General features: G+C 43.0%; 2 protein-coding genes across 11 annotated transcripts; both read left to right on the top strand.

Annotated features, from left to right (window-relative positions):
* The first annotated feature begins 658 nt into the window (after window positions 1-658).
* Window positions 659-25099, top strand: si:dkey-284p5.3 (uncharacterized protein LOC557830 homolog). 2 transcript variants are annotated; one of them, XM_035766143.2, is made up of 4 exons: window positions 659-1114; window positions 18234-18476; window positions 24335-24374; window positions 24475-25099. In XM_035766143.2, the coding sequence occupies exons 1-4, from the start codon at window positions 1021-1023 to the stop codon at window positions 24479-24481; spliced, it is 384 nt and encodes a 127-aa protein (XP_035622036.1). In that variant the 5' UTR covers window positions 659-1020; the 3' UTR covers window positions 24482-25099. The 2 variants fall into 2 exon arrangements, with proteins under 2 accessions (XP_035622036.1, XP_035622037.1); XM_035766144.2 differs by having other exon boundaries at window positions 666-1114; window positions 24338-24374.
* Window positions 18497-20852, top strand: LOC127909090 (uncharacterized). 9 transcript variants are annotated; one of them, XM_052469000.1, is made up of 5 exons: window positions 18497-19512; window positions 19633-19896; window positions 19940-19963; window positions 20157-20276; window positions 20374-20852. In XM_052469000.1, exons 1-5 carry the CDS (start codon window positions 19193-19195, stop codon window positions 20663-20665), a joined length of 1020 nt encoding a protein of 339 aa, XP_052324960.1. In that variant the 5' UTR covers window positions 18497-19192; the 3' UTR covers window positions 20666-20852. The 9 variants fall into 9 exon arrangements, 3 of the variants coding, with proteins under 3 accessions (XP_052324960.1, XP_052324959.1, XP_052324961.1); XM_052468999.1 differs by having other exon boundaries at window positions 20157-20324; XR_008069550.1 differs by lacking the exon at window positions 19633-19896.
* Window positions 25100-25207: the final 108 nt, after the last annotated feature.

The following is a 25207-nucleotide window of genomic DNA, read 5'->3' as shown; positions in this document are numbered from 1 at the left end:
TATGATTTCAACAAAATATTTGATGGTATGGAACTTGATAAAGTATTATTTTTCCAAACACCGAAACATTCAGAAGTCAAATATTTCTATAAAATGTCACACATTTACTTTACTATATGAATGGATGTCATAAGGTGAATGCACCAATTTGTAAGTCGCTCTGGATAAGAGCGTCTGCTAAATGACTTACATGTAAATGTAATGAATCCTAATTGGTTGAATAAATAGCCTATCCATTCATATTTTCCACCCTTTAACAATAAATAATACACCACATAAGAACTGACGTTCTTCACATTCGTATGAGAATAGTGTAAAGAACATACATACAAAGTACCATGCTGCCCTACCAAGCAAAAAGGCAGTACCTCCTCGGAGCGTGGTTTTTATTTACCTTGTCTTCACAGTAACTTTAGACAGTTACTGCTAACAATGACCCCCATTTTCTCCAAAACACAATAGAGGCAGGATACTTGTCCACATTATTAAGCATGTATTTAACTTAGCAAAAATTACATTAACACATTTTCGACCCAAATGAGCAATTACTGCGTTTTTGCTTGGTAGGTCAGGATGGCTTTCCAGCTATAGTGACGTGACCAATTATTAGAGTGCAATGCTCACGCACGCTAGACAACGTTCCTTCTCTGATCGCATGCACTGAATAATGTAGGTGTCTGTTCTCTGCTGGGTACTGAAACACACAGCAAGCAGGCTGTAGCCCAGTATCGACACTATGCAGGCATCACACTGGTGGTAACCTGCTGCTGCCACAACAAGCCGTTGCCCGGTGTATTTAAAACGAGGCATGCGCAAATATGCAATTGTGGAGACCAGTGAAATGACTATATAGCACGGTTCCCCAGCTGGCGTCCCGCTACTGACTCTAGTTGATGATCCCTGCTGTATAGCCTTCAGTCCTGCTGATTTGAATAGTATCAAGCCCGTGATCAGAGCAACAGACGGCTCTTTGGGGATCTCATTTTCATCCACTTCAGTCCTCTATGTGAGACAAGCAGGATGGGCTGTTCCACGAGTACCCAGACAACAGCGCAGGACACCACCAGACAGCCCAGCTCTAAACCAGAGGAAAGCAATGGAACCAGCACTACAGGTAAGTTCAAATACTACAATGTCATTATATTATTGATACAACATCCTTGTATTGTTGACACATTATTTTGATGACATAAAAATGTGTCACACAATTTTGTCGCAATGTTTTTGTTATTTTATAAGGTGCCTCCTTGACTTGTTCCACATGTTGTTGTGTTTCAGCCTGAATTTAAAATGGATTACATTGAGATGTTGTGTCACTGGCCTACAGACAATATCCCATAATGTCAAAGTGGCCTTATGTTTTTAGACTTTCAACCCCTTTGTTATGGCCGAAATAAGATCTGGAGTAAACACTTGCTTAACAAGTCACATAATACGTTGTATGGACTCACTCTGAGTGCAGTAATAGTGTTCAGTATGATTTTATGAAAACTACCTAATGTCTGTACCCAACACATACAAATGATCTGTAAGGTCCCTCAGTCGAGCAGTGATTAAAAAATACCTGTTAAATAAACAGACATTGAATATCCCTTTGAGCATGGTGAAGTTATTCATTACACTTTGGATGGTGTATCAATACACCCAGTCACTACAAAGATACAGGCGTCCTTTCTTAACTCAATTACCGGAGAGGAAGGAAACTGCTCAGGGATTTCACCATGAGGCCAATGGTGACTTTAAAACAGTTACAGAGTTTAACAGCTGTGATGGGAGAAAACTGAGGATGGATCAACAACACTGTAGTTACTCCACAATACTAACCTAAATGACAGAGTTTAATGGATGTGATAGGAGACAACTGAGGATCAAATTGTATTGTATTGTTCACATACACATGGTTAGCAGATGTTAATGCGAGTGTAGCGAAATGCTTGTGCTTCTAGATCCGAAAGTGCAGCGATATCTAACAAGTAATCTAACAATTCCACAACAACTACCTAATACACACACATCTAAGTAAAGGAATGGAATAAGAATATATACATATAAATATATGGATGAGCAATGACAGAGCAGGGTGTGCAAGATGCAATAGATGGTATAAAATACAGTTCATTCATATGAGATGAGTAATGCAAGATACAGTTGAAGTTGGAAGTTTATATACACTTAGGTTGGAGTCATTAAAACTAGTTTTTCAACCACTCCACAAATTTCTTGTTAACAAACTATAGTTTTGGTAAGTCGGTTAGGACATCTACTTTGTGCATGACACAAGTAATTTTTTTCAACAATTGTTTAAAGATAGATTATTTCACTTATGATTTACTATATCACAATTCCAGTGGGTCAGAAGTTTACATACACTAAGTTGACTGTGCCTTTAAACAGCTTGGAAAATTCCAGAAAATAATGTAATTGCTTTAGAAGCTTCTGATAGGCTAATTGACATCATTTGAGTCAATTGGAGGTGTACCTGTGGATGTATTTCAAGGCCTACCTTAAAACTCAGTGCCTATTTGCTTGCCATCATGGGAAAATCGAAAGAAATCAGCCAAGACCTCAGAAAAAGTTGTAGACCTCCACAAGTCTGGTTTATTCTTGGAAGCAATTTCCAAACGCCTGAAGATACCACGTTCATCTGTACAAACAATAGTACGCAAGTATAAACACCATGGGACCACGCAGTCATCATACAGCTCAGGAAAGAGACGTGTTCTGTCTCCTAGAGATTAACGTACTTTGGTGCGAAAGGTGCAAATCAATTCCAGAACAACAGCAAAGGACCTTGTGAAGATGTTGGAGGAAACAGGTACAAAAGGATCTGTATCCACAGTAAAACAAGTCCTATATCGACAACCTGAAAGGCCGTTCAGCAAGGACGAAGCCACTGCTCCAAAACCACCATAAAAAAAGCCAGACTACTGTTTGCAACTGCACATGGGGATAGAGATTGTACTTTTTGGAGAAATGTCCTCTGGTCTGATGAAACAGTAATAGAACTGTTTGGCCATAATGATCATCATTATGTGTGGGGGAAAAGGGGCAGGCTTGTAAGCCGAAGAACACCATCCCAACCGTAAAGCACGGGGTTGCAGCATCATGTTGTGGGGGTGCGTTGCTGCAGGAGGGACTGGTGAACTTCACAAAATAGATTGCTTCACGAGGAAGGAAAATTAGGTGGATATATTGAAGCAACATCTCAAGACATCAGTCAGGAAGTTAAAGCTTAGTCGCAAATGGGTCTTCCAAATGGACAATGACCCCAAGCATACTTCCAAAGTTGTGGCAAAATGGCTTAAGGACAACAAAGTCAAGTTATTGGAGTGGCCATCGCAAAGCCCTGACTTCAATCCTATAGACAATATGTGGGCAGAACTGAAAAAGCGTGTGTGGGCAAGGAGGCCTACAAACCTGATTCAGTTACACCAGCTCTGTCAGGAGGAAATGGGCCAAAATTCACCCAACTGATTGTGGGAAGTGTGTGGAAGGCTATCCGAAACATTTGACCCAAGTTAAACAATGTAGAGGCAATGCTACCAAAGACTAATTGAGTGTATGTAAACTTCTGACCTACTGGGAATGTGATGAAAGAAATAAAATCTGAAATAAATAATTCTCTCTACTATTATTCTGACATTTCACATTCTTAAAATAAAGTGGTGATCCTAACTGACCTAATACAGGGAATCTTTACTAGGATTAAATGTCAGGATTTGTGAAAAACAGAGTTTAAATGTACTTGGCTAAGGTGTATGTAAACTTCCGACTTCAACTGTATGTAAACATGATTAAAGTGGCATTGTTTAAAGTGACTAGTGATCCATTTATTAAAATGGCCAATGATTTCAAGTCTGTATGTAGACAGCAGCCTTTCTGTGTTAGTGACGACTATTTAACCGTCTGATGGCCTTGATAGAAGCTGTTTTTCAGTCTCTCTGTCCCAGCTTTGATGCACCTGTATTGACCTCGCCTTCTGGATGATAGCGGGGTGAACAGGCAGTGGCTCGGGTGGTTGTTGTTCTTGATGATCTTTATGGCCTTCCTGTGACATCGGGTGGTGTAGGTGTCCTGGAGGGCAGGTAGTTTGCCCCCTGTGACACGTTGTGCAGACCGCACTACCCTCTGGAGAGCCCTGCGGTTGTGGGCGGAGCAGTTGCCGTACCAGGCAATGATACAGCCCGACAGAATGCTCTCAATTGTGCATCTGTAGAAGTTTGTGAGGGTTTTAGATGACAAGACACATTTCTTCAGCCTCCTGAGGTTGAAGAGGCGCTGTTGTGCCTTCTTCACCACTCTGTCTGCATGGGTGGACCATTTCAGTTTGTCCGTGATGTGTATGCCGAGGAACTTAAAACTTTCCACCTTCTCCACTGCTGTCCCGTCAATATGGATGGGGGGGTGCTCCCTCTGCTGTTTCTTGAAGTCCATGATCATCTCCTTTCTTTTGTTGACGTTGAGTGGGGAGGTTGTTTTGCTAATACAACACTCCGAGTGCCCTCACCTCCTCTTCCTCTTGACATTGTTGGTAATCAAGCCCACTTGTGGGGCCCCAGTGTTGAGGATCATCGAAGTGGAGATGTTGTTTCCTACCTTCACCACCTAGGGGTGGCCTGTCAGGAAGTCCAGGACCCAATTGCACAGGTTGAGACCCAGGGCCTCTAGCTTAATGATGAGCTTGTGTGAGTGTACTATGTTGTTGAAGGCTGAGCTGTAGTCAAAGAGCAGCATTCTTACAAAGGTATTCCTCTTGTCCAGATGGGATAGGGCAGTGTGATTGCGATTTATCGTCTGTGGACCTATTGGGGCGGTAAACCAATTGAAGTGGGTCAGGGTGACAGGTAAGGGGGAGGTGATATGATCCTTGACTAGCCTCTCAAAGCACTTCATGATGACAGAAGTGAGTGCTACTAGTCATTTAGCTCAGTTACCTTTGCCTTCTTAGGTACAGGAACAATGGTGGCCATCTTGAAGCATTTGGGGACAGCAGACTGCGAAAGGGAGAGATTGAATATGTCCATAAATACACCAGCCAGCTGGTTTGCTCAGGCTCTGAAGACGCGGCTTGGGATGCCGTCTGGTCCGGCAGCCTTGCGAGGGTTAACATGTTTAAATGTCTTACTCACGTCGGCCACGGAGAAGGAGAGCTCTTGGAAGTGGGCCACGTCATTGGCACTGTATTATCCTCAAAGTGGGCAAAGAAGGTGTTCAGTTTGTCTGGAAGCAAGACGGTGTCCGTGACGTGGCTGGTTTTCTTTTTGTTGTCCGTGATTGTCTATAGGCCCTGCCACATACGTCTCGTGTCTGAGCCTTTGAATTGCGACTCCACTTTGTCTCTATACTGATTGCCTTGCGGAGGGAATAACTACACTGTTTGTATTCAGCCATAATCCCAGTCACCTTTCCATGATTAAATGCGGTGGTTCGCACTTTCAGTTTTGCCCGGAATGCCGCCATCTATCCACGGTTTCTGGTTAGGGTTTTAATAGTCAAAGTGGATACAACATCTCTTATGCACTTCCTTATGAATTCACCACCCGAGTCAGCGTTTAGGTCGATGTCGTTCTCTGAGGCTGACCGGAACATTTTCCAGTCCGCGTGATCAGAACAATCTTGAAGCGTGGATTCCGATTGGTCAGACCAGCTTTGAATAGTCCTTTACCATGGAAGTGATTGCACCACTCTACAAGGCAGCAATTGTGAGTGTACCCATGAGTTTACCAGTCGAATTGCCTGAGTTAGAGGTTCCAAACCCATTCTATTAATTGTTTTCTACAACGCCTTGCTTGTTTCAACAAGGAGCAACAAAGTTGAATCACTTTGTTGAGTCCATGTTATCGCAGAAACAGACTCAACCATACGAATGACCGCCCGTCCCATCTTCAGTCAGCTGTTCGTTCCCAAAATAGTTATGACGGTTATTTTATTTCCATGTACTTCTCAACACGGGTACATCCTGTTTGATTTTATGCCTATAGGAAGGGAGGAGCAAAATGGAGTCGTGGTCAGATTTGCCAATAGGACGGCGGGGGAGGGCCTTGTATGCATCGTGGAAGTTAGAGTAGCAGTGATCCTAATTCAATTGATTGGACATGATATGGAAGGGCGTTGGTCAGGGAGATGACCAAGAACGCGATGGTCACTCTGACAGAGCTCCAGAGTTCCTCTGTGCAGATGGGAGAACCGTCCAAAAGGACAACCATCTCTGCAGCTCCACAAATCAGGCCTTTATGGTAGAGTGGCCAGACGTAAGCCAGTCCTCAGTAAAAATGCACGACAGCCCGAAGTGAGTTTGCCAAAAGGCACCTAAAGACTCTCAGACCATCAAAAAGAAGATTATCCCTGTTATCATTTCTCTGAATATCTATGATAGTAAATAGCTATTCTATTAATAAGATGTGTAACAGGATTTTCCAGGTGAAAAAAAATGAAAGCATTTGCAAATATCTGTTTTATTACAATTTGCAACAGAGCGATTCAACATAGAAGCAGATAAATGTCTAGCTGTCCTCTTGGAGACATGCCCTTAATATCCTAATCAGACAGCAACAAGTGTTCTGTAAACACCAGTCTCTTGGAGACATGCCCTTAATATCCTAATCAGACAGCACCAAGTGTTCTGTAAACACCAGTCTGAGAGTCTTGCAGGATGTCTAAACCCAGCTGCTACAGAATCACACAGTGTTCAACATAATGTCATCAATACAATACAACAGTGAATAATCAGCATGTCATCAGTCATCAATGTAAATGATGTAAATGTAAATCAGTCCTTGTACCTCCAGTCTGGTGTCAATCACTATCAACAGATATGAGAACAATCCATAACATTCAAATCAAATGTATTTATAAAACCCTTCTTACATCAGCTGATATCTCAAAGTGTTGTACAGAAACCCAGCCTAAAACCCCAAACAGCCAGCAATGCAGGTGTAGAAGCACGGTGGCTAGGAAAAACTCCCTAGAAAGGCCAAAACCTCGGATAAAACCTAGAGAGGAACCAGGCTATGTGGGGTGGCCAGTCCTCTTCTGGCTGCCGGGTGGAGATTATAACAGAACATGGCCAAGATGTTCATGTTCATAAATGACCAGCATGGTCAAATAATAATAATCACAGTGAACAGGTCAGGGTTCCATAGCCGCAGGCAGAACAGTTTAAACTGGAGCTGCAGCACGGCCAGGTGGACTGGGGACAGCAAGGAGTCGTCATGCCAGGTAGTCCTAGGGCTCAGGTCCTCCGAGAGAAAGAATGAAAGAGAGAAATAGATCATTAGAGAGAGCATACTTAAATTCACACAGGACACCGGATAAGACAGGAGAAATACTCCAGATATAACAGACTGACCCTAGCCCCCTGACACAAACTACTGCAGCTACTGCAGCTATAAATCCAGTGACCATCAACCCCAGAACATGTATTACAGACACTCCAAATACGCTAAACATTGTGTTGCTATAAACGTAATGTTCCCACTGCTGCTAATGATCCATATCCACTGTTTGGCATTCATAGAAATTCTCTAATCTCTTTCTCTGGGTCAGATGAACATGTGGCAGCAGGGACATTTCCTTAGTTTTGCATATGGCTCCTTTAACCTGACTCCTCTCAGGCAGAACAAGGACATTGTCAACTTGCATAAACTACAGAGTAAAATAATAGTTTTGCGTTGTTTGAGGTGTCACACAGAACACCTTGCGCTTGTTTCTGCTTTTATGTCAATGGAACTGTTTTGGTCCCACAGCCTCCTGAATGGTTATGTTGTCTCCGTGCATCGCTCTGAGTAAATGTCATCTCACTCAAACTGGCCTTTCTCTTCCCCACCATCTGCATTTTTTTATCAAAGGTTTGAGTATTGATTTCAAATCGAATCAAAGTTTATTTGTCACGTGTACCGAATACAACAGGTGTAGACCTTACAGTGAAATGCTTCCTTACAGGCTCTAACCAACAGTGCAAAAAAGGTATTAGGTGAACAATAGGTAGGTAACGAAATAAAACAACATTAAAAATACTTGTTAAATTTGCTGAAAATAAACGCAGTTGACAGTGAGAGGATGTTTATTTTTTTTAAATCTTAGTTTAGATACTCCTGCTAGTAGATTCATGTAGATACGCCTGCTAGTAGATTCATGTAGACCTCCACAAGTCTGGTTCATCCTTGGAAGCAATTTCCAAATGACTGCTATGCCCGGTCTCATATCCCTTAGTCTTGGCCTCCAGGCTTCACATCCCTGTACACACATTCCTGTTCTAGGAACCATGGGCTGTGGTGGGTGAGGAAGTTAATCTGTGTTAGCCTGAGGCCTGTGTTTCATATGTTCATTAACTGGGTATTTTCTTCGCCTTTCTTCCTGTGGTTAAAATGGTGTGTTAGACCAACTTGATTTAGACACAGTGCTGATACTGCAGTTTGGATAATGCCCAACATACACATGCATGCCTCATCTTTCTCAGGGACATGTGAGACACAAACAACAACACAGTTACACATGGGATAAAAAAAACGTATAGTCAATTACACGATAGAAAAATCTATATACGGTGTGTGCAAATATAGTAAGATTCGGGAGGTAAGGCAATAAATTGGCCGTGGATGCAAAGTAATTACAATTTAGGATTAACACTGGAGTGATAGATGTGCAAGTAGAAATACTGGTGTGCAAATGAGCAAAATAAAATAAAAAATACATATGGGGATGAGGTAGTTGGGTTGGCTATTTACAGATTGGCTGTGTACAGGTCCAGTGATCGGTAAGCTGCTCTGACAGCTGATGCTTATAGTTAGTGAGGGAGATATGAGACTCCAGCTTCAGTGATTTTTGCATTTCGTTCCAGTCATTGTCAGCAGAGAACTGGAAGGAAAGGTGGCCAAATAGGTGTTGGCTTTGGGGATGACCAGTGAGATATACCTGATGGAGCGCGTGCTACGGGTGGGTGTTGGTATGGTGACCAGTGAGCTGAGATAAGGCGAGGCTTCACCTAGCGAAGACTTATAGATGACCTGGAGCCAGTGGGTTTGGCGATGAATATGTAGCGAGCGCCAGCCAACGAGAGCATACAGGTCGCAGTGTTGGGTAGTATATGGGGATTTGGTGACAAAACGGATGGCGTTGTGATAGACTACATCCAGTTTGCTTCGTAGAGTGTTGGAGGCTATTTTGTAAATGGCATCGGCAAAGTCAAGGATCGGTAAGATGGTCAATTTTACGAGGTTATGTTTGGCAGCATGGGTGAAGGATGTTTTGTTACGAAATAGGAAGCCAATTCTAGATTTAACTTTGGATTGGAGATGTTTTATGTGAGTCTGGAAGGAGAGTTTACAGTCTAACCAGACACCTAGGTACTTATAGATGTCCACATATTCTAAGTCAGAACCGCCCAGAGTACTGATGCTGGACGGGTGGGTGGGTGCGGGCAGCGAACGGTTGAAAAGCATGTATTTGGTTTTACTAGCATTTAAAAGCAGTTGGAGGCCACAGAAGGAGTGTTGTATGGCATTGATGCTCGTTTGGAGGTTAGTTAACACAGTGTCCAAAGAAGGGCCAGATGTATACAGAACGGTGTCATCTGCGTAGATGTGGATCAGAGACTCACCAGCAGCAAGAGCGACATCATTGATATACAGATAAAATAGTCTTTCCCGAGAATTTATCCCTGTGGCACACACATAGAGACTGCCAGAGGTCTGGACAACAGGCCCTCAGATTTGACACACTGAACTCTATCTGAGAAGTAGTTTGTGAACCAGGCAAGGCAGTCATTTGAGAAGCCAAGGCTATTGAGTCTGCCGATAAGAATGCGGTGATTGACAGAGTCGAATGCCTTGGCCCGGTCAATGAATACGGCTGCACAGTACTGTCTTTTATCGATGGCGGTTATGATATTGTTTAGGACCTTGCGTGTGGCTGAGGTGCACCCATGACCAGCTCTGAAACCAGATTGCATAGTGGAGAAGGTACGGTGGGATTCAAAATGGTCAGTGATCTGTTTAACTTGGCTTTCGAAGATTTTAGAAAGGCAGGGCAGGATGGATAGACAGTTGAAGTCGGAAGTTTACATACACTTAGGCCAAATACATTGAAACTCAGTTCTTCACAATTCCTGACATTTAATCCTAGTAAAAAATCCCTGTTTTAGGCCAGTTAGGATCACCACTTTATTTTAAGAATGTGAAATGTCAGAATAATAGTAGAGAGAATTATTTATTTCAGATGTTATTTCTTTCATCACATTCCCATTGGGTCATAAGTTTACATACACTCAATTAGTATTTGTTAGCATTGCCTTTAAAATGTTTAACTTGGATCAAATGTTTCTGGTAGCCTTCCACAAGCTTCCCACAATAAGTTGGGTGAATTTTGACCCATTCCTCCTGACAGAGCTGGTGTAACTAAATCAGGTTTGTAGGCCTCCTTGCCCACACACGCTTTTTCAGTTCTGCCCACATATTGTCTATAGGATTGAGGTCAGGGCTTTGCGATGGCCACTCCAATACCTTGACTTTGTTGTCCTTAAGCCATTTTGCCACAACTTTGGAAGTATGCTTGGGGTCATTGTCCATTTGGAAGACCCATTTGCAACCAAGCTTTAACTTCCTGACTGATGTCTTGAGATGTTGCTTCAATATATCCACCTAATTTTCCTTCATCATGACGCCATCTATTTTGTGAAGTGCACCAGTCCCTCCTGCAGAAAAGCACCCCACAGCATGATGCTGCCACCCCCATACTTCACGGTTAGGATGGGGTTCTTCAGCTTGCAAGCGTCCCCCTTTTTCCTCCAAACATAACGATGGTCATTATGGCCAAACAGTCATATTTTTGTTTTATCAGACCAGAGGACGTTTCTCCAGAAAGTACGATCTTTGTCCCCATGTGCAGTTGCAAATCGTAGTCTGGCTTTTTTATGGCGGTTTTGAGGCAGTGGCTTCTTCCTTGCTGAGCGGCCTTTCAGGTTATGTCGATATAGGACTCAGTTTTACTGTGGATATAGATACTTTGTACCTGCTTCCTCCAGCATCTTCACAAGGTCCTTTGCTTTTGTTCTGGGATTTTTTATTTAACCGTTATTTAACATTGAGATTAAAATCTCTTTTTCAAGAGCGCCAAGATAGGTAGCACCAAGTCATTACAAAAGAATTACAGACCGACAACATGAAAAACTAAAAGTAACCTAGTAAAAACCATTGAATTCACAAGAGTATAAAACAGCAAATTAAAAACATTGACAGGTCAGGGAATCAGCCTGAAAATCCTTCATCAGTGATTTAAAAACACCAACCGGGACAAATTCTTCCAGTTTAAAAGTATTTTGTAAGGTGTTCCAAGACGATTGCGCAGAGTACATAAAAGTCCTTTTACCAAATTCAGTTCGGACATTTGGAACAGTTAGCAGGATAAAGTGCAGCGAACGAAGAGACGACCCACCACATTTCTGAACAATAAAAATGCCCAAATAAAAAGGTAGTAAACCCAAAATGGCTTTGTAAATGAATGTATACCAGTGACTGAGCCTACGAGAGACTAGAGAAGGCCAGCCAACCCTGGTATACAAAGTGCAGTGGTGCGTAAGGGTTTTGCAGTTTAAAATAAATCTCAAAGTGCCACGATAAAGAGTGTCAATTCATCTCAAACATTGAGCGGAAGCATTCATATATAAAATATCCCCATAGTCTAGTAAAGGCATAAATGTAGCTGATACTAGCCTCCTTCTGGCTTCAAAAGAAAAACAGGCCTTATTCCTAAAATAAAATCCCAATTTCAGCTTTTGTAAGTTGTTGAATATGCAATTTAAAAGAGAGGCCGTCATCAATTAAAATTCAACGTTATTTATGAGGTCTCAATCTCCTTGCCCTGACAGGTAGTGAAAGGTTCAGAGGTCTATTTCTTGCATTAGAAAACACCATTAGTTTAGATTTGTCAGTATTGAGGATAAGCTTCAATTGGCACACAAGGTATGTTGAACAAATAAATAAATAAATAAATAAACAAATAAAAAGCAGTTTGCATGTTCTGGAAAGCTTTTTTAAGAGACAATGCACAACAGTAAATAACAGTATCAGCATAAAAATGAATTGTGATACAGTGAATTATAAGTGAAATAATCTGTAAACAGTTGTTGGAAAAATTACGTGTGTCATGCACAAAGTAGATGTCCTAACCGACTTTAATTAATTGACAAGAAATGTGTGGCGTGGTTGAAAAACGAGTTTTAATGACTCCAACCTAAGTGTATGTAAATGTACGACTTCAGCTGTGGGTCTATAATAGTTTGGGTCTAGATTGTCTCGCCATTTGAAGAGGGGGATGACCGCGGCAGCTTTCCAATCTTTGGAGATCTCAGACGATACAAAGAGGTTGAACTGGCTAGTAATAGGGTTTGCAACAATTTCGGCTGGTAGTTTTGTAAAGAGCGGGTCCAGATTGTTTAGCCCAGCTGATTTGTAAGGATTCAGATTTAGCAGCTCTTTTAGAACATCAGCTGTCTGGATTTGGAGAAGCGGGGGGCTTGGGCAAGTTTCTGCGGGGGGTGCAGAACTGTGGGCTGGGGTAGGAGTAGCCAGGTGGATAGCATGGGCAGCCGTAGAAAAATGCTTCTTGAAATTATCTATTGTCGTAGATTTATCGGTGGTGATTATTTCCTAGCCTCAGTGCAGTGGGCAGCTGGGAGGAGGTACTCTTATTCTGGGACTTTAGTGTCCTAAAACCTTTTGGAATTAGTGCTACAGGATGCAAATTTCTGTTTGAAAAAGCTGTCCTTAGCTTTCCTAACTGACTGTGTATTGGTTCCTGACTTCCCTGAAAAGTTGCATATCGCCGGGGCTATTCGATTCTAATGCAGTACGCCACCGGATGTTTTTGTGATGGCAGTCAGGTCTGGAGTGAACCCAGGGCTATATCTGTTCTTAGTTCTACATTTTTTGAATGGGGCATGCTTATTTAGGATGGTGAGGAAAGCACTTTTAAAGAGCAACCAGGTGTCCTCTACTGACGGGATGAGGTCTATATCCTTCCAGGATACCTGGGCCAGGTCAATTAGAAAGGCCTGCTCGCAGAAGTGTTTTAGGGAGCGTTTGACAGTGATGAGGGGTGGTCGTTTGACCGCGGACCCATTACGGACGTAGGCAATGAAACAGTGATCGGTGAGATCCTGGTTGAAGACAGCAGAGGTGTATTTAGAGGGCAAGTTGGTCAGGATGATATCTATGAGGGTGCCCATGGTTACGGATTTAGGGTTGTACCTGGTAGGTTCCTTGATAATTTGTGTGAGATTGAGGGCATCTAGCTTAGATTGTAGGATGGCTGGGGTGTTAAGCATATCTCAGTTTAGGTCACCTAACAGTACGAACTCTGAGGACAGATGGGGGGCAATCAGTTCACATATGGTGTCCAGGGCACAGCTGGGGGCTGAGGGGGGTCTATAAACAAGCGGCAACAGTGAGAGACTTGTTTCTGGAAAGGTGGATATTTAAAAGTAGAAGCACAAATTGTTTGTGTACAGACTTGGAATGTATGACAGAACTCTGCAGTTCTATCTTGTTGGAAAATTTTATAGATGGGGATGGACATTTCAGGAGTTTTGGTGGCCTTCATTAGGCTCGGCTAGCACATCAGGGTTGGCGGAGTGTGCTACAGCAGTGAATTAAACAATCTTAGGGAGGATGCTTCTGATGTTAACATCCATGAAACCAAGGCTTATACGGTTACAGAAGTCAACAAATGAGAGCGCCTGGGGAATAGGTGTAGTACTGGGGGCTACAGGGCCTGGGTTAACCTCCACATCACCAGAGGAGGAGTAGGATAAGGGTACGGCTAAAGGATATAAGAACTGGTCGTCTAGTGCGTTGGGAACAGAGAATAAAAGGTGCAGATTTCTGGGCTTGGTAGAATAGATTCAAGGCATAATGTACAGACAAGGGTATGGTAGGATGTGAGTACAGTGGAGGTAAACCTAGGCATTGAATGACGATGAGAGAGGTCTCTGGAGGCACCAGTTATGCCAGGTGAGGTCTCTGCATGTGTGGAAAAAGAGCTATCTAAGGCATTTAGGGCGGGGCTTGGGGATCTACAGTGAAAAAAACAAACAATAATAGCTAACCTAAACAGCAGTAGACAGTTTGTCTATTCGTCCTGTATTACTCGGTACGAAACAGTCCATTCGTCCTGTATTACTCGGTACGGTACAGTTTGTCTATTCGTCCTGTATTACTCGGTACGGTACAGTTTGTCTATTCGTCCTGTATTACTCGGTACGGTACAGTTTGTCTATTCGTCCTGTATTACTCGGTACGGTATATTGACATTAGGGAGAGGCATGTGTAGCCGAGTGATCATAGGGTCCAATGAGCAGCAATATGTGAGTCAGGGAGCCATTCAGTAGTCGCGACTAGGCTAGGCGAGCTGGAGACACAGCAATTCAGAAAGCTAGCGGGCCGGGGCCAGCAGATGGGTCTTTTGTGATGTCGCAACGGGAAAAAAGCCTGTTGAAACCACCTCGGACGATTACGTCGGCAGACCACTCGTGATGGAACGGTGGGGCTCCGTGTCGGCAATAAAGGGTCCAGGCCAATTGGCAAAAGAGGTATTGTAGCCCAAGAATTAGCGAGCTGCGATGATCCGGTATAATGATCCAGAGCTTGCGGTAGGAATCCAGAGATGTGGTAGAGAAAAAGCTGTCCGATATGCTCCGGGTTGATTTCACGTGTGCAGACTGGCAGGTATTAACTGAGCTGAGGCTGGTTGGTGTCCGAGTTAACGGTGAAGACCGCTAGCGGTGGCTAACTGACTACTAGCTAGTAGCTAGTTAGCTGGCTAGCTTCTGATGGGGGTTCCGGATCTAGTATAAAAAAAATATCAGATCCATACCACATTGGGTGAGGCGAGTTGCAGGAGAGTATATTCAGTCCGTAGATGGAAAGTGAGATTAAAATATATACGAAATATATATGGAAAAAAAATGATTATTTTCACAGGACAAGACAAAACACACGTCCGACTGCTACACCATCTTGGATAATAGGATACGGGTTAGGGTTAGACTTTGATATCATTACAGTCCAAGGGAACAAAGGCATTGTAATATCATAATGATACATTATGATAACATTGTAATAGCATTGTAATAGCATTATAACATTGTAATAGCATTGTAATAGCATTATGATAACATTGTAATAGCATTATGATAACATTGTAATAGCATTGTAATAGCATTGTAATAGCATTATGATAACATTGTAATAGCATTATGATAACATTGTAATAGCATTGTAATAGCATTGTAATAGCATTGTAATAGCATTGTAATAGCATTGTAATAGCATTATGATAACATTGTAATAGCATTATGATAGCATTGTAATAGCATTGTAATAGCATTATGATAACATTGTAATAGCATTGTAATAGCATTGTAATAGCATTGTAATAGCATTATGATAACATTGTAATAGCATTATGATAATTGTAATAGCATTGTAATAGCATTGTAATAGCATTGTAATAGCATTATGATAACATTGTAATAGCATTATGATAACATTGTAATAGCATTGTAATAGCATTATGATAACATTGTAATAGCATTATGATAACATTGTAATAGCATTGTAATAGCATTGTAATAGCAGAATTGTAATCATATTGTGATAACATTGTAATAACATAGTAACTATGCTAACATTGATAACCTAATAATAACATTGTGATATTATAATAGCATTTAATAACCTCATAGTAACATTGTGATAACATTAAAATTACATTGTGATACCCTTATAATAATATTGTAATAATATGAAAACGTTGTGATTACCTTATAATAACATTACAATAACATAATAACATTGAATATAACCTTATAATAACCTTGTCATAACCTTAGCTGTCCCTGTGTCTTGTCAAGGAGTAGGGTAAAGTTGCCCCAAGATGCTGATCTTGAGTCAGTTTAGCATTTTCCCAACTAATGGTTGACGGTGCAATTACACAAGATTATTTGTTGTTGAATTTTTGCACTGCATTTCAGTGCTAGAGGCGTCACTACAGACCCTGGTTCAGAGGTCTAAGACACTGCATCTCAGTGCTAGAGGCGTCACTACAGACCCTGGTTCAGAGGTCTAAGACACTGCATCTCAGTGCTAGAGGCGTCACTACAGACCCTGGTTCAGAGGTCTAAGACACTGCATCTCAGTGCTAGAGGCGTCACTACAGACCCTGGTTCAGAGGTCTAAGACACTGCATCTCAGTGCTAGAGGCGTCACTACAGACCCTGGTTCAGAGGTCTAAGACACTGCATCTCAGTGCTAGAGGCGTCACTACAGACCCTGGTTCAGAGGTCTAAGACACTGCATCTCAGTGCTAGAAATCAAATCAAATCAAAATGTATTTATATAGCCCTTCGTACATCAGCTGATATCTCAAAGTGCTGTACAGAAACCCAGCCTAAAACCACAAACAGCAAGCAATGCAGGTGTAGAAGCACGGTGGCTAGGAAAAACTCCCTAGAAAGGCCAAAACCTAGGAAGAAACCTAGAGAGGAACCAGGCTATGTGGGGTGGCCAGTCCTCTTCTGGCTGTGCCGGGTGGAGATTATAACAGAACATGGCCAAGATGTTCAAATGTTCATAAATGACCAGCATGGTCGAATAATAACAAGGCAGAACAGTTGAAACTGGAGCAGCAGCACAGTCAGGTGGACTGGGGACAGCAAGGAGTCATCATGTCAGGTAGTCCTGGGGCACGGTCCTAGGGCTCAGGTCCTCCGAGAGAGAGAGAGAAAGAAAGAAAGAGAGAATTAGAGAGAGCATATGTGGGGTGGCCCGTCCTCTTCTGGCTGTGCTAGAGGCGTCACTACAGACCCTGGTTCAGAGGTCTAAGACACTGCATCTCAGTGCTAGAGGCGTCACTACAGATCCTGGTTCAGAGGTCTAAAACATCTCAGTGCTAGAGGCGTCACTACAGACCCTGGTTCAGAGGTCTAAGACACTGCATCTCAGTGCTGGAGGCGTCACTACAGACCCTGGTTCAGAGGTCTAAGACACTGCATCTCAGTGCTAGAGGCATCATTACAGACCCTGGTTCAGAGGTCTGATGAATGAGCCAATTGTAAACTGGGGATTAATAGGTGACCTTGATAGTTTGAGGGCTGGATTAGGAATTTAGCCAGGACACCAGGGTTAACACCCCTACTCTTACGATAGGTGCCATGGGATCTTTAATGACCTCAGAGAGTCAGGACACCCGTTTAACGTCCCATCCGAAAGACGGCACCCTACACAGGGCAGTGTCCCCAATCACTGCCCTGGGGCATTGGGATATTTTTTAGACCAGAGGAAAGAGTGCCTCCTACTGGCCCTCCAACACCACTTCCTGCAGCATCTGGTCTCCCTTCCAGGGACTGACCAGGACCAAACCTGCTTAGCTTCAGAAGCAAGCCAGCAGTAGTATGCAGGGTGGTATGCTGCTGGCCTAATTAAATAAATATCAGACTGGGTAGAATTTAAGTTTGAGGTCTCCCGCTATCTGCATAATGACCAATGGCATCTCATTGATAAGTTAATTCAACCAACCAATAGGAATACATGAACATGAAATACATATTTCTACAGTGTCAAGTGGAAACATAACCAACCGTGTTACACTAGCTGGGCTGTTGACTGAGAAAGACCTGTGATTGTTTGGTGTTGCTATGAGGTGAAGCATTGTTAGCCAGTTTCACGGCTACTTAATCATGACCTGAAACCATGTCCTCGTCATCACTTTATAGACACCATTCAGACCCTATGACACTGTTCTAACACTGCTGGTTGCTATATAATTATATAATTGCCTAATACTCACAGTAAGGTAGAGGGGTGTGACCGTTATTGTCTATTGTTGTAACCGTTGAGCTTGTCCATCAAACATTGAATATTTCAATTGATGTAGATTACTGTAAAGTACTTTGTGGTGGCAGGGTAGCCTAGGGGTTAAGGCGTTGGACTCGGAACCGTAGCTCGGACAAATCTGTCTTTCTGTCCCTGAACAAAGCAGTTAACACGCTGTTCCTAGGCCGTCATTGAAATTAAGAATTTGTCCTGAACTGACATGCCTAGTTAAATAAAGGTACAATTAAAAAGCTTTGTGTTCTTGTTGAGGGCTATATAAATCACATTTTATTGATAAAATGATTGCTTGATTGACCAATCCTTGAGCTCCCAGCATGTGGCTGATGTTCTGTGTTCCACTGCCAGGGGCGGCTAATGAGAACGGTAAGGTTGCGGAGGACAGTGAGACCATCCCAGATCACACAGTGACCGTGGCAGCCACAGGAGGGGAGGCCCAGTCTGCTCCGGCTGCAGCCCAAGCCGAGGCTCCTGCAGCGGAGACCCCGGCCCAGAGTGAGACCCAGCCTGTAGCCGATGCTCCTGCAGCAGCCACTTCCCCCGAGCAGCCAGCCAGCTCTCCAGAGCCTCCCCCTGCAGCCCAGGACCCAGGTACGTACTGTAGGCACAGACAGACAGTCAGAGGCTGTGTTTACACAGGCAGCCCAATTGTCATATTTTTCCACTAATTGGTATTTTGATCAACCTGATCAGCTCTTTTGCCAATAATTGGGCAAAATATCAGAATTGGACTGCTTCTGTAAACGCAGCCAAAGTGGCCTGTTCAAAACCAACATGATCATGTTCCTCTATTTCCAATGCAAATCACACCTTTCTGCTGTCCTCATATCTGCTCTCGGCACACAGGAGGCCTGTTTCAGGATGGACATGGATCAGTTGTGAATGCGTGACAGTTTTGATAAGGATGTCATACCTATTTGTTCAAGCAGCTATAAAAACACACAAGGATAGTTTCACCAGACACAGATAAAGCCTAGTCCTTTACAACAAAAAAAACATGATCTCAGTTGAAATAGCTTTTTAGTCAGAGACTTTAGGCTTTAACCTGTCTGACTGGAAATACGTCTCTTACAGTATTAATCCAACAACAAGGTGTAATGACCCTCTCTATTGTCCCATTGACAAGACCGAGTACACAATGTTAATGTACTGCCAATGATCGACAGTAACCTGATAAGTGTTCCACTTAGCCTACTGTAATCATCAGTGACCCCCTGAACACAGCTAGCTAGGAGCCCAGGTGAATATTCATCTATGTAGACGTTCCCCTGTTCGGCTGTCTCATTACTCTGACTGTTACCAGGGTTATGGATAGGTCTGTTACCAGGGTTATGGATAGGTCTGTTACCAGGGTTATGGATAGGTCTGTTACCAGGGTTATGGATAGGTCTGTTACCAGGGTTATGGATAGGTCTGTTACCAGGGTTATGGATAGGTCTGTTACCAGGGTTATGGATAGGTCTGTTACCAGGGTTATGGATAGGTCTGTTACCAGGGTTATGGATAGGTCTGTTACCAGGGTTATGGATAGGTCTGTTACCAGGGTTATGGATAGGTCTGTTACCAGGGTTATGGATAGGTCTGTTACCAGGGTTATGGATAGGTCTGTTACCAGGGTTATGGATAGGTCTGTTACCACGGTTATGGATAGGTCTGTTACCACGGTTATGGATAGGTCTGTTACCACGGTTATGGATAGGTCTGTTACCACGGTTATGGATAGGTCTGTTACCAGGGTTATGGACAGGTCTGTTACCAGGGTTATGGATAGGTCTGTTACCACGGTTATGGACATATCTGTTACCAGGGTTATGGATAGGTATGTTACCAGGGTTATGGATAGGTCTGTTACCAGGGTTATGGACATATCTGTTACCAGGGTTAAGGATAGGTATGTTACCAGGGTTATGGATAGGTCTGTTACCAGGGTTATGGACAGGTCTGTTACCAGGGTTATGGACAGGTCTGTTACCAGGGTTATGGACAGGTCTGTTACCAGGGTTATGGACAGGTCTGTTACCAGGGTCAGGTCTGTTACCAGGGTTATGGAATAGGTCTGTTACCAGGGTTATGGATAGGTCTGTTACCACGGTTATGGATAGGTCTGTTACCACGGTTATGGATAGGTCTGTTACCACGGTTATGGATAGGTCTGTTACCACGGTTATGGATAGGTCTGTTACCACGGTTATGGATAGGTCTGTTACCAGGGTTATGGAATAGGTCTGTTACCAGGGTTATGGATAGGTCTGTTACCAGGGTTATGGACAGGTCTGTTACCAGGGTTATGGATAGGTCTGTTACCAGGGTTATGGATAGGTCTGTTACCAGGGTTATGGATAGGTCTGTTACCAGGGTTATGGATAGGTCTGTTACCAGGGTTATGGATAGGTCTGTTACCACGGTTATGGATAGGTCTGTTACCAGGGTTATGGATAGGTCTGTTACCACGGTTATGGATAGGTCTGTTGCCAGGGTTATGGAATAGGTCTGTTACCAGGGTTATGGATAGGTCTGTTACCAGGGTTATGGATAGGTCTGTTACCAGGGTTATGGATAGGTCTGTTACCACGGTTATGGATAGGTCTGTTACCACGGTTATGGATAGGTCTGTTACCACGGTTATGGATAGGTCTGTTACCACGGTTATGGATAGGTCTGTTACCAGGGTTAGGGATAGGTCTGTTACCAGGGTTAAGGAATGGGTCTTTATTGATAGGTCTGTTACCAGGGTAGGGGATAGGATTGTTACCAAGGTTACTAACATGATCCCTCACTGACCCTAGAGGTTCCATGGTGATGGAAGTCATTACTAACATGATCCCTCACTGACCCTAGAGGTTCCATGGTGATGGAAGTCATTACTAACATGATCCCTCACTGACCCTAGAGGTTCCATGGTGATGAAAGTCATTACTAACATGATCCCTCACTGACCCTAGAGGTTCCATGGTGAGGTTCCATAGAGGCTCTCACCCCCCTTCTCCCCCCCCCCCTATAAAGATTTAGATGCAAGTGGCTGTTCCACTGGATGTCATAAGGTGTATGCACCAATTTGTAAGTCGCTCTGGATAAGAGCGTCTGCTAAATGACTTAAATGTAAATGTAAATAAAAGTCATTACTAATCTTGTCAATTTACTTAGTGAGTCCCAATGCAAATTACTGCCAAGTCACATGTACTGCGCATTTGGATAGTGTATTTGTCGAATGCAAAGTACCAATAATATGACTGATAAAGGAAAATGCTGTAGTTGAATAGAACCAGTGGGCCAGTATGTAGTTGAATAGAACCAGTGGGCCAGTATGTAGTTCAAATCAAATCAAAATCAAATCAAATTTATTTATATAGCCCTTCGTACATCAGCTGATATCTCAAAGTGCTGTACAGAAACCCAGCCTAAAACCCCAAACAGCAAACAATGCAGGTGTAAAAGCACGGTGGCTAGGAAAAACTCCCTAGAAAGGCCAAAGAAACCTAGAGAGGAACCGGGCTATGTGGGGTGGCCAGTCCTCTTCTGGCTGTGCCGGGTAGAGATTATAACAGAACATGACCAAGATGTTCAAATGTTCATAAATGACCAGCATGGTCGAATAATAATAAGGCAGAACAGTTGAAACTGGAACAGCAGCACAGTCAGGTGGACTGGGGACAGCAAGGAGCCATCATGTCAGGTAGTCCTGGGGCACGGTCCTAGGGCTCAGGTCCTCCGAGAGAGAGAAAGAAAGAGAGAATTAGAGAGAGCATATGTGGGGTGGCCAGTCCTCTTCTGGCTGTGCCGGGTGGAGATTATAACAGAACGTGGCCAAGATGTTCAAATGTTCATAAATGACCAGCATGGTTGAATAATAGTAAGGCAGGTGGACTGGGGACAGCAAGGAGTCATCATGTCAGGTAGTCCTGGGACATGGTCAGGCCAGTTGAAACTGGAGCAGCAGCATGGCCAGGTGGACTGGGGACAGCAAGGAGTCATCATGTCAGGTAGTCCTGGGGTATGGTCCTAGGGCTCAGGTCCTCCGAGAGAGAGAAAGAAAGAGAGAAGGAGAGAATTAGAGAACGCACACTTAGATTCACACAGGACACCGAATAGGACAGGAGAAGTACTCCAGATATAACAAACTGACCCTAGCCCCCCGACACAAACTACTGCAGCATAAATACTGGAGGCTGAGACAGGAGGGGTCAGGAGACACTGTGGCCCCATCCGAGGACACCCCCGGACAGGGCCAAACAGGAAGGATATAACCCCACCCACTTTGCCAAAGCACAGCCCCCACACCACTAGAAGGATATCTTCAACCACCAACACAGTTGAATAGAACCAGTGGGCCAGGATATAGTTGAATAGAACCAGTGGGCCAGTATATAGTTGAATAGAACCAGTGGGCCAGTATATAGTTGAATAGAACCAGTGGGCCAGTATATAGTTGAATAGAACTACTGGGCCAGTATATAGTTGAATAGAACTACTGGGCCAGTATATAGTTGAATAGAACCAGTGGGCCAGTATATAGTTGAATAGAACCAGTGGGCCAGTATGTAGTTGAATAGAACCAGTGGGCCAGTATATAGTTGAATAGAACCAGTGGGCCAGTATATAGTTGAATAGAACCAGTGGGCCAGTATATAGTTGAACAGAACCAGTGGGCCAGTATATAGTTGAATAGAACTACTGGGCCAGTATGTAGTTGAATAGCAGACCTTATATAGTTGAATAGAACTCGTGGTTTTTCTTTATTTTGACTATTTTCTACATTGTAGAATAATAGTGAAGACATCAAAACTATGAAATAACACATATGGTATCATGTAGTAACCAAAAAGGTGTTAAACAAATCAAAATATATTTTATATTTGAGATTCTTCAAATTAGCCACCCTTTGCCTTGATGACATCATTGCACACTCTTGGCATTCTCTCAACCAGCTTCACCTGGAATGTTTTTCCGACAGTCTTGAAGGAGTTCCCACATATGCTGAGCACTTGTTGGCTGCTTTCTTTCACTCTGCAGTCCAACCCATCCCAAACCATCTCAATTGGAAATAAATTCCACAAATTAACTTTAATCAAAGCACACCCGTTAATTGAAATGCATTCCAGGTGACTACCTCGTGAAGTTTGTTTATCCCATGTGTAACTCTTTATCCCATGTGTTGTATGGGTCTCACTGCTTTACTTTATCTTGGCCAGGTCGCAGTTGTAAATGAGAACTTGTTCTCAACTGGCCTACCTGGTTAAATAAGGTGACATTTTTAAAAAGCTGGTTGAGAAAATGCCAAGAGTGTGCAAAGCTGTCATCAAGGCAAAGGGTGGCTACTTTGAAGAATCTCAAATATGAAATATGTTTTGATTTGTTTAACACCTTTTTGGTTGCTACATGATTCCATATGTGTTATTTCATAGTTTTGATATCTTCACTGTTATTCTACAAAGTAGAAAATAGTACAAATAAAGAAAAACCCTTGAATGAGTAGGTGTGTCCAAATGATGTATATAGTTGAATTGAACCAGTGGTTCAGTATAGAATCACAGAAAGACAGACACACACAGGGACACAGAGAGACACAGACACACAGACACAGAGGGAGAGACACAGAGAGGGACACACCGAGAGAGAGACACACAGAGACACAGAGAGAGACACAGAGGGACACACAGAGAGGGACACACAGAGAGACACAGACACACAGAGAGAGACACACAGGGACACAGAGGGAGAGACACAGAGAGGGACACACCGAGAGAGAGACACACAGAGACACAGAGAGAGAGACAGAGAGGGACACAGAGAGGGACACACACACACATATATATATACGCACAGAGACACAGAGAGAGACACACAGAGAAACAGAAAGCAGGGCAGCCTCCCTGAGGTGCAGAATGATTCACGGCCTGCCAAACCAAACCTAGGGAGCCCTGGTCAGAAGTAGTGCCAAACCAAACCTAGGGAGTCCTGGTCAGAAGTAGTGCCAAACCAAACCTAGGGAGTCCTGGTCAGAAGTAGTGCCAAACCAAACCTAGGGAGTCCTGGTCAGAAGTAGTGCCAACCCAAACCTAGGGAGTCCTGGTCAGAAGTAGTGCCAAACCAAACCTAGGGAGTCCTGGTCAGAAGTAGTGCCAAACCAAACCTAGGGAGTCCTGGTCAGAAGTAGTGCCAAACCAAACCTAGGGAGTCCTGGTCAGAAGTAGTGCCAAACCAAACCTAGGGAGCCCTGGTCAGAAGTAGTACCAAACCAAACCTAGGGAGTCCTGGTCAGAAGTAGTGCACTACAAATAAGGTACCCTACACTGACTTCAAACAGCAGAAAAGGGACATTGCAGCTTTTGTAGTTCAGGATTTATTTCAGGATTACCCTTCCAGGCCTCTTAACACTTTTTTCACAATACATAACGATTAGTGAATGTAGGTTTGATGACTGTTTTGTGTTTGTTCTTGCTCCTGAAAAGCAGCTGAGGTCACAGCAGAGGCCGATACAACTGCAACGAGGTGAGAAGGGTTATTTACATGAAATACAAAGTGAACTTGTTTCCTCATATTTCTTGAATGTCCACCCATTCTAATATGATTTTCCTCGCTTGCATTTTAGCCCCTAGTCAGGGAAATGAAGCCGGTCTTCCCATTGTTGTGGATGAAGAATCTGCATGAATGTCCTAATTTGAAAGCGAGAGAGGATGACAATATATACACACACCACTTGCCTGTTGCCAAGCTGCAGACCAGCTGATCTCTGTCACCAGGATCAATCGGTCATCACTGTGCCTTTTTCCCTCTGTAAATACTCTACTTCCTGTGCATTTAGTTGTATTACTGGCATTGATTATGAAACATTCATTAGATAATTGCTTCAAAGTAACTTATAAATGCTTATTAATATTTGCTTGAATCTAAAATCTACATTTCTGGTGACTAGAGTTCGTATTACAGCCTTGTAACGATGTGGGATCAAGTATGAGGAAAATCAAGTATGTCGGATTAAGCGACCAACACTAATTTGTCAGAATTATTCATTCAGGAACAACTTGAATCCATTTACTCACACATATTTGAGAAATTAAGCCAACAACTATTAGACATTTACATGATGTTTTTACAGCTGGCTTGGATTGTACAACCCATGTTACGACCATGTTATAAGGGTATATAATATGACCATGTTATTAAGCTCTATGGCCATGTTATAACGCTTTGAATAAAACAGGTACTGAACTCAAGACATTTACTGACGTTGCTTTTTTTAAATGACAAGTTGCTTGTTTCAGCAGCATCCTTTGTATGAGGAAAAGTACTTCTGTCAGACAGTATCTCATCCACACTGTTAG

The sequence above is a fragment of the Oncorhynchus keta genome, chromosome 19 (genome assembly GCF_023373465.1).
Source record: "Oncorhynchus keta strain PuntledgeMale-10-30-2019 chromosome 19, Oket_V2, whole genome shotgun sequence".
Taxonomy (NCBI): Eukaryota; Metazoa; Chordata; class Actinopteri; order Salmoniformes; family Salmonidae; genus Oncorhynchus; species Oncorhynchus keta.
The sequence above is the reverse complement of the archived record's forward strand: the minus strand, read 5'-3'. Positions and strand labels throughout refer to the sequence as shown.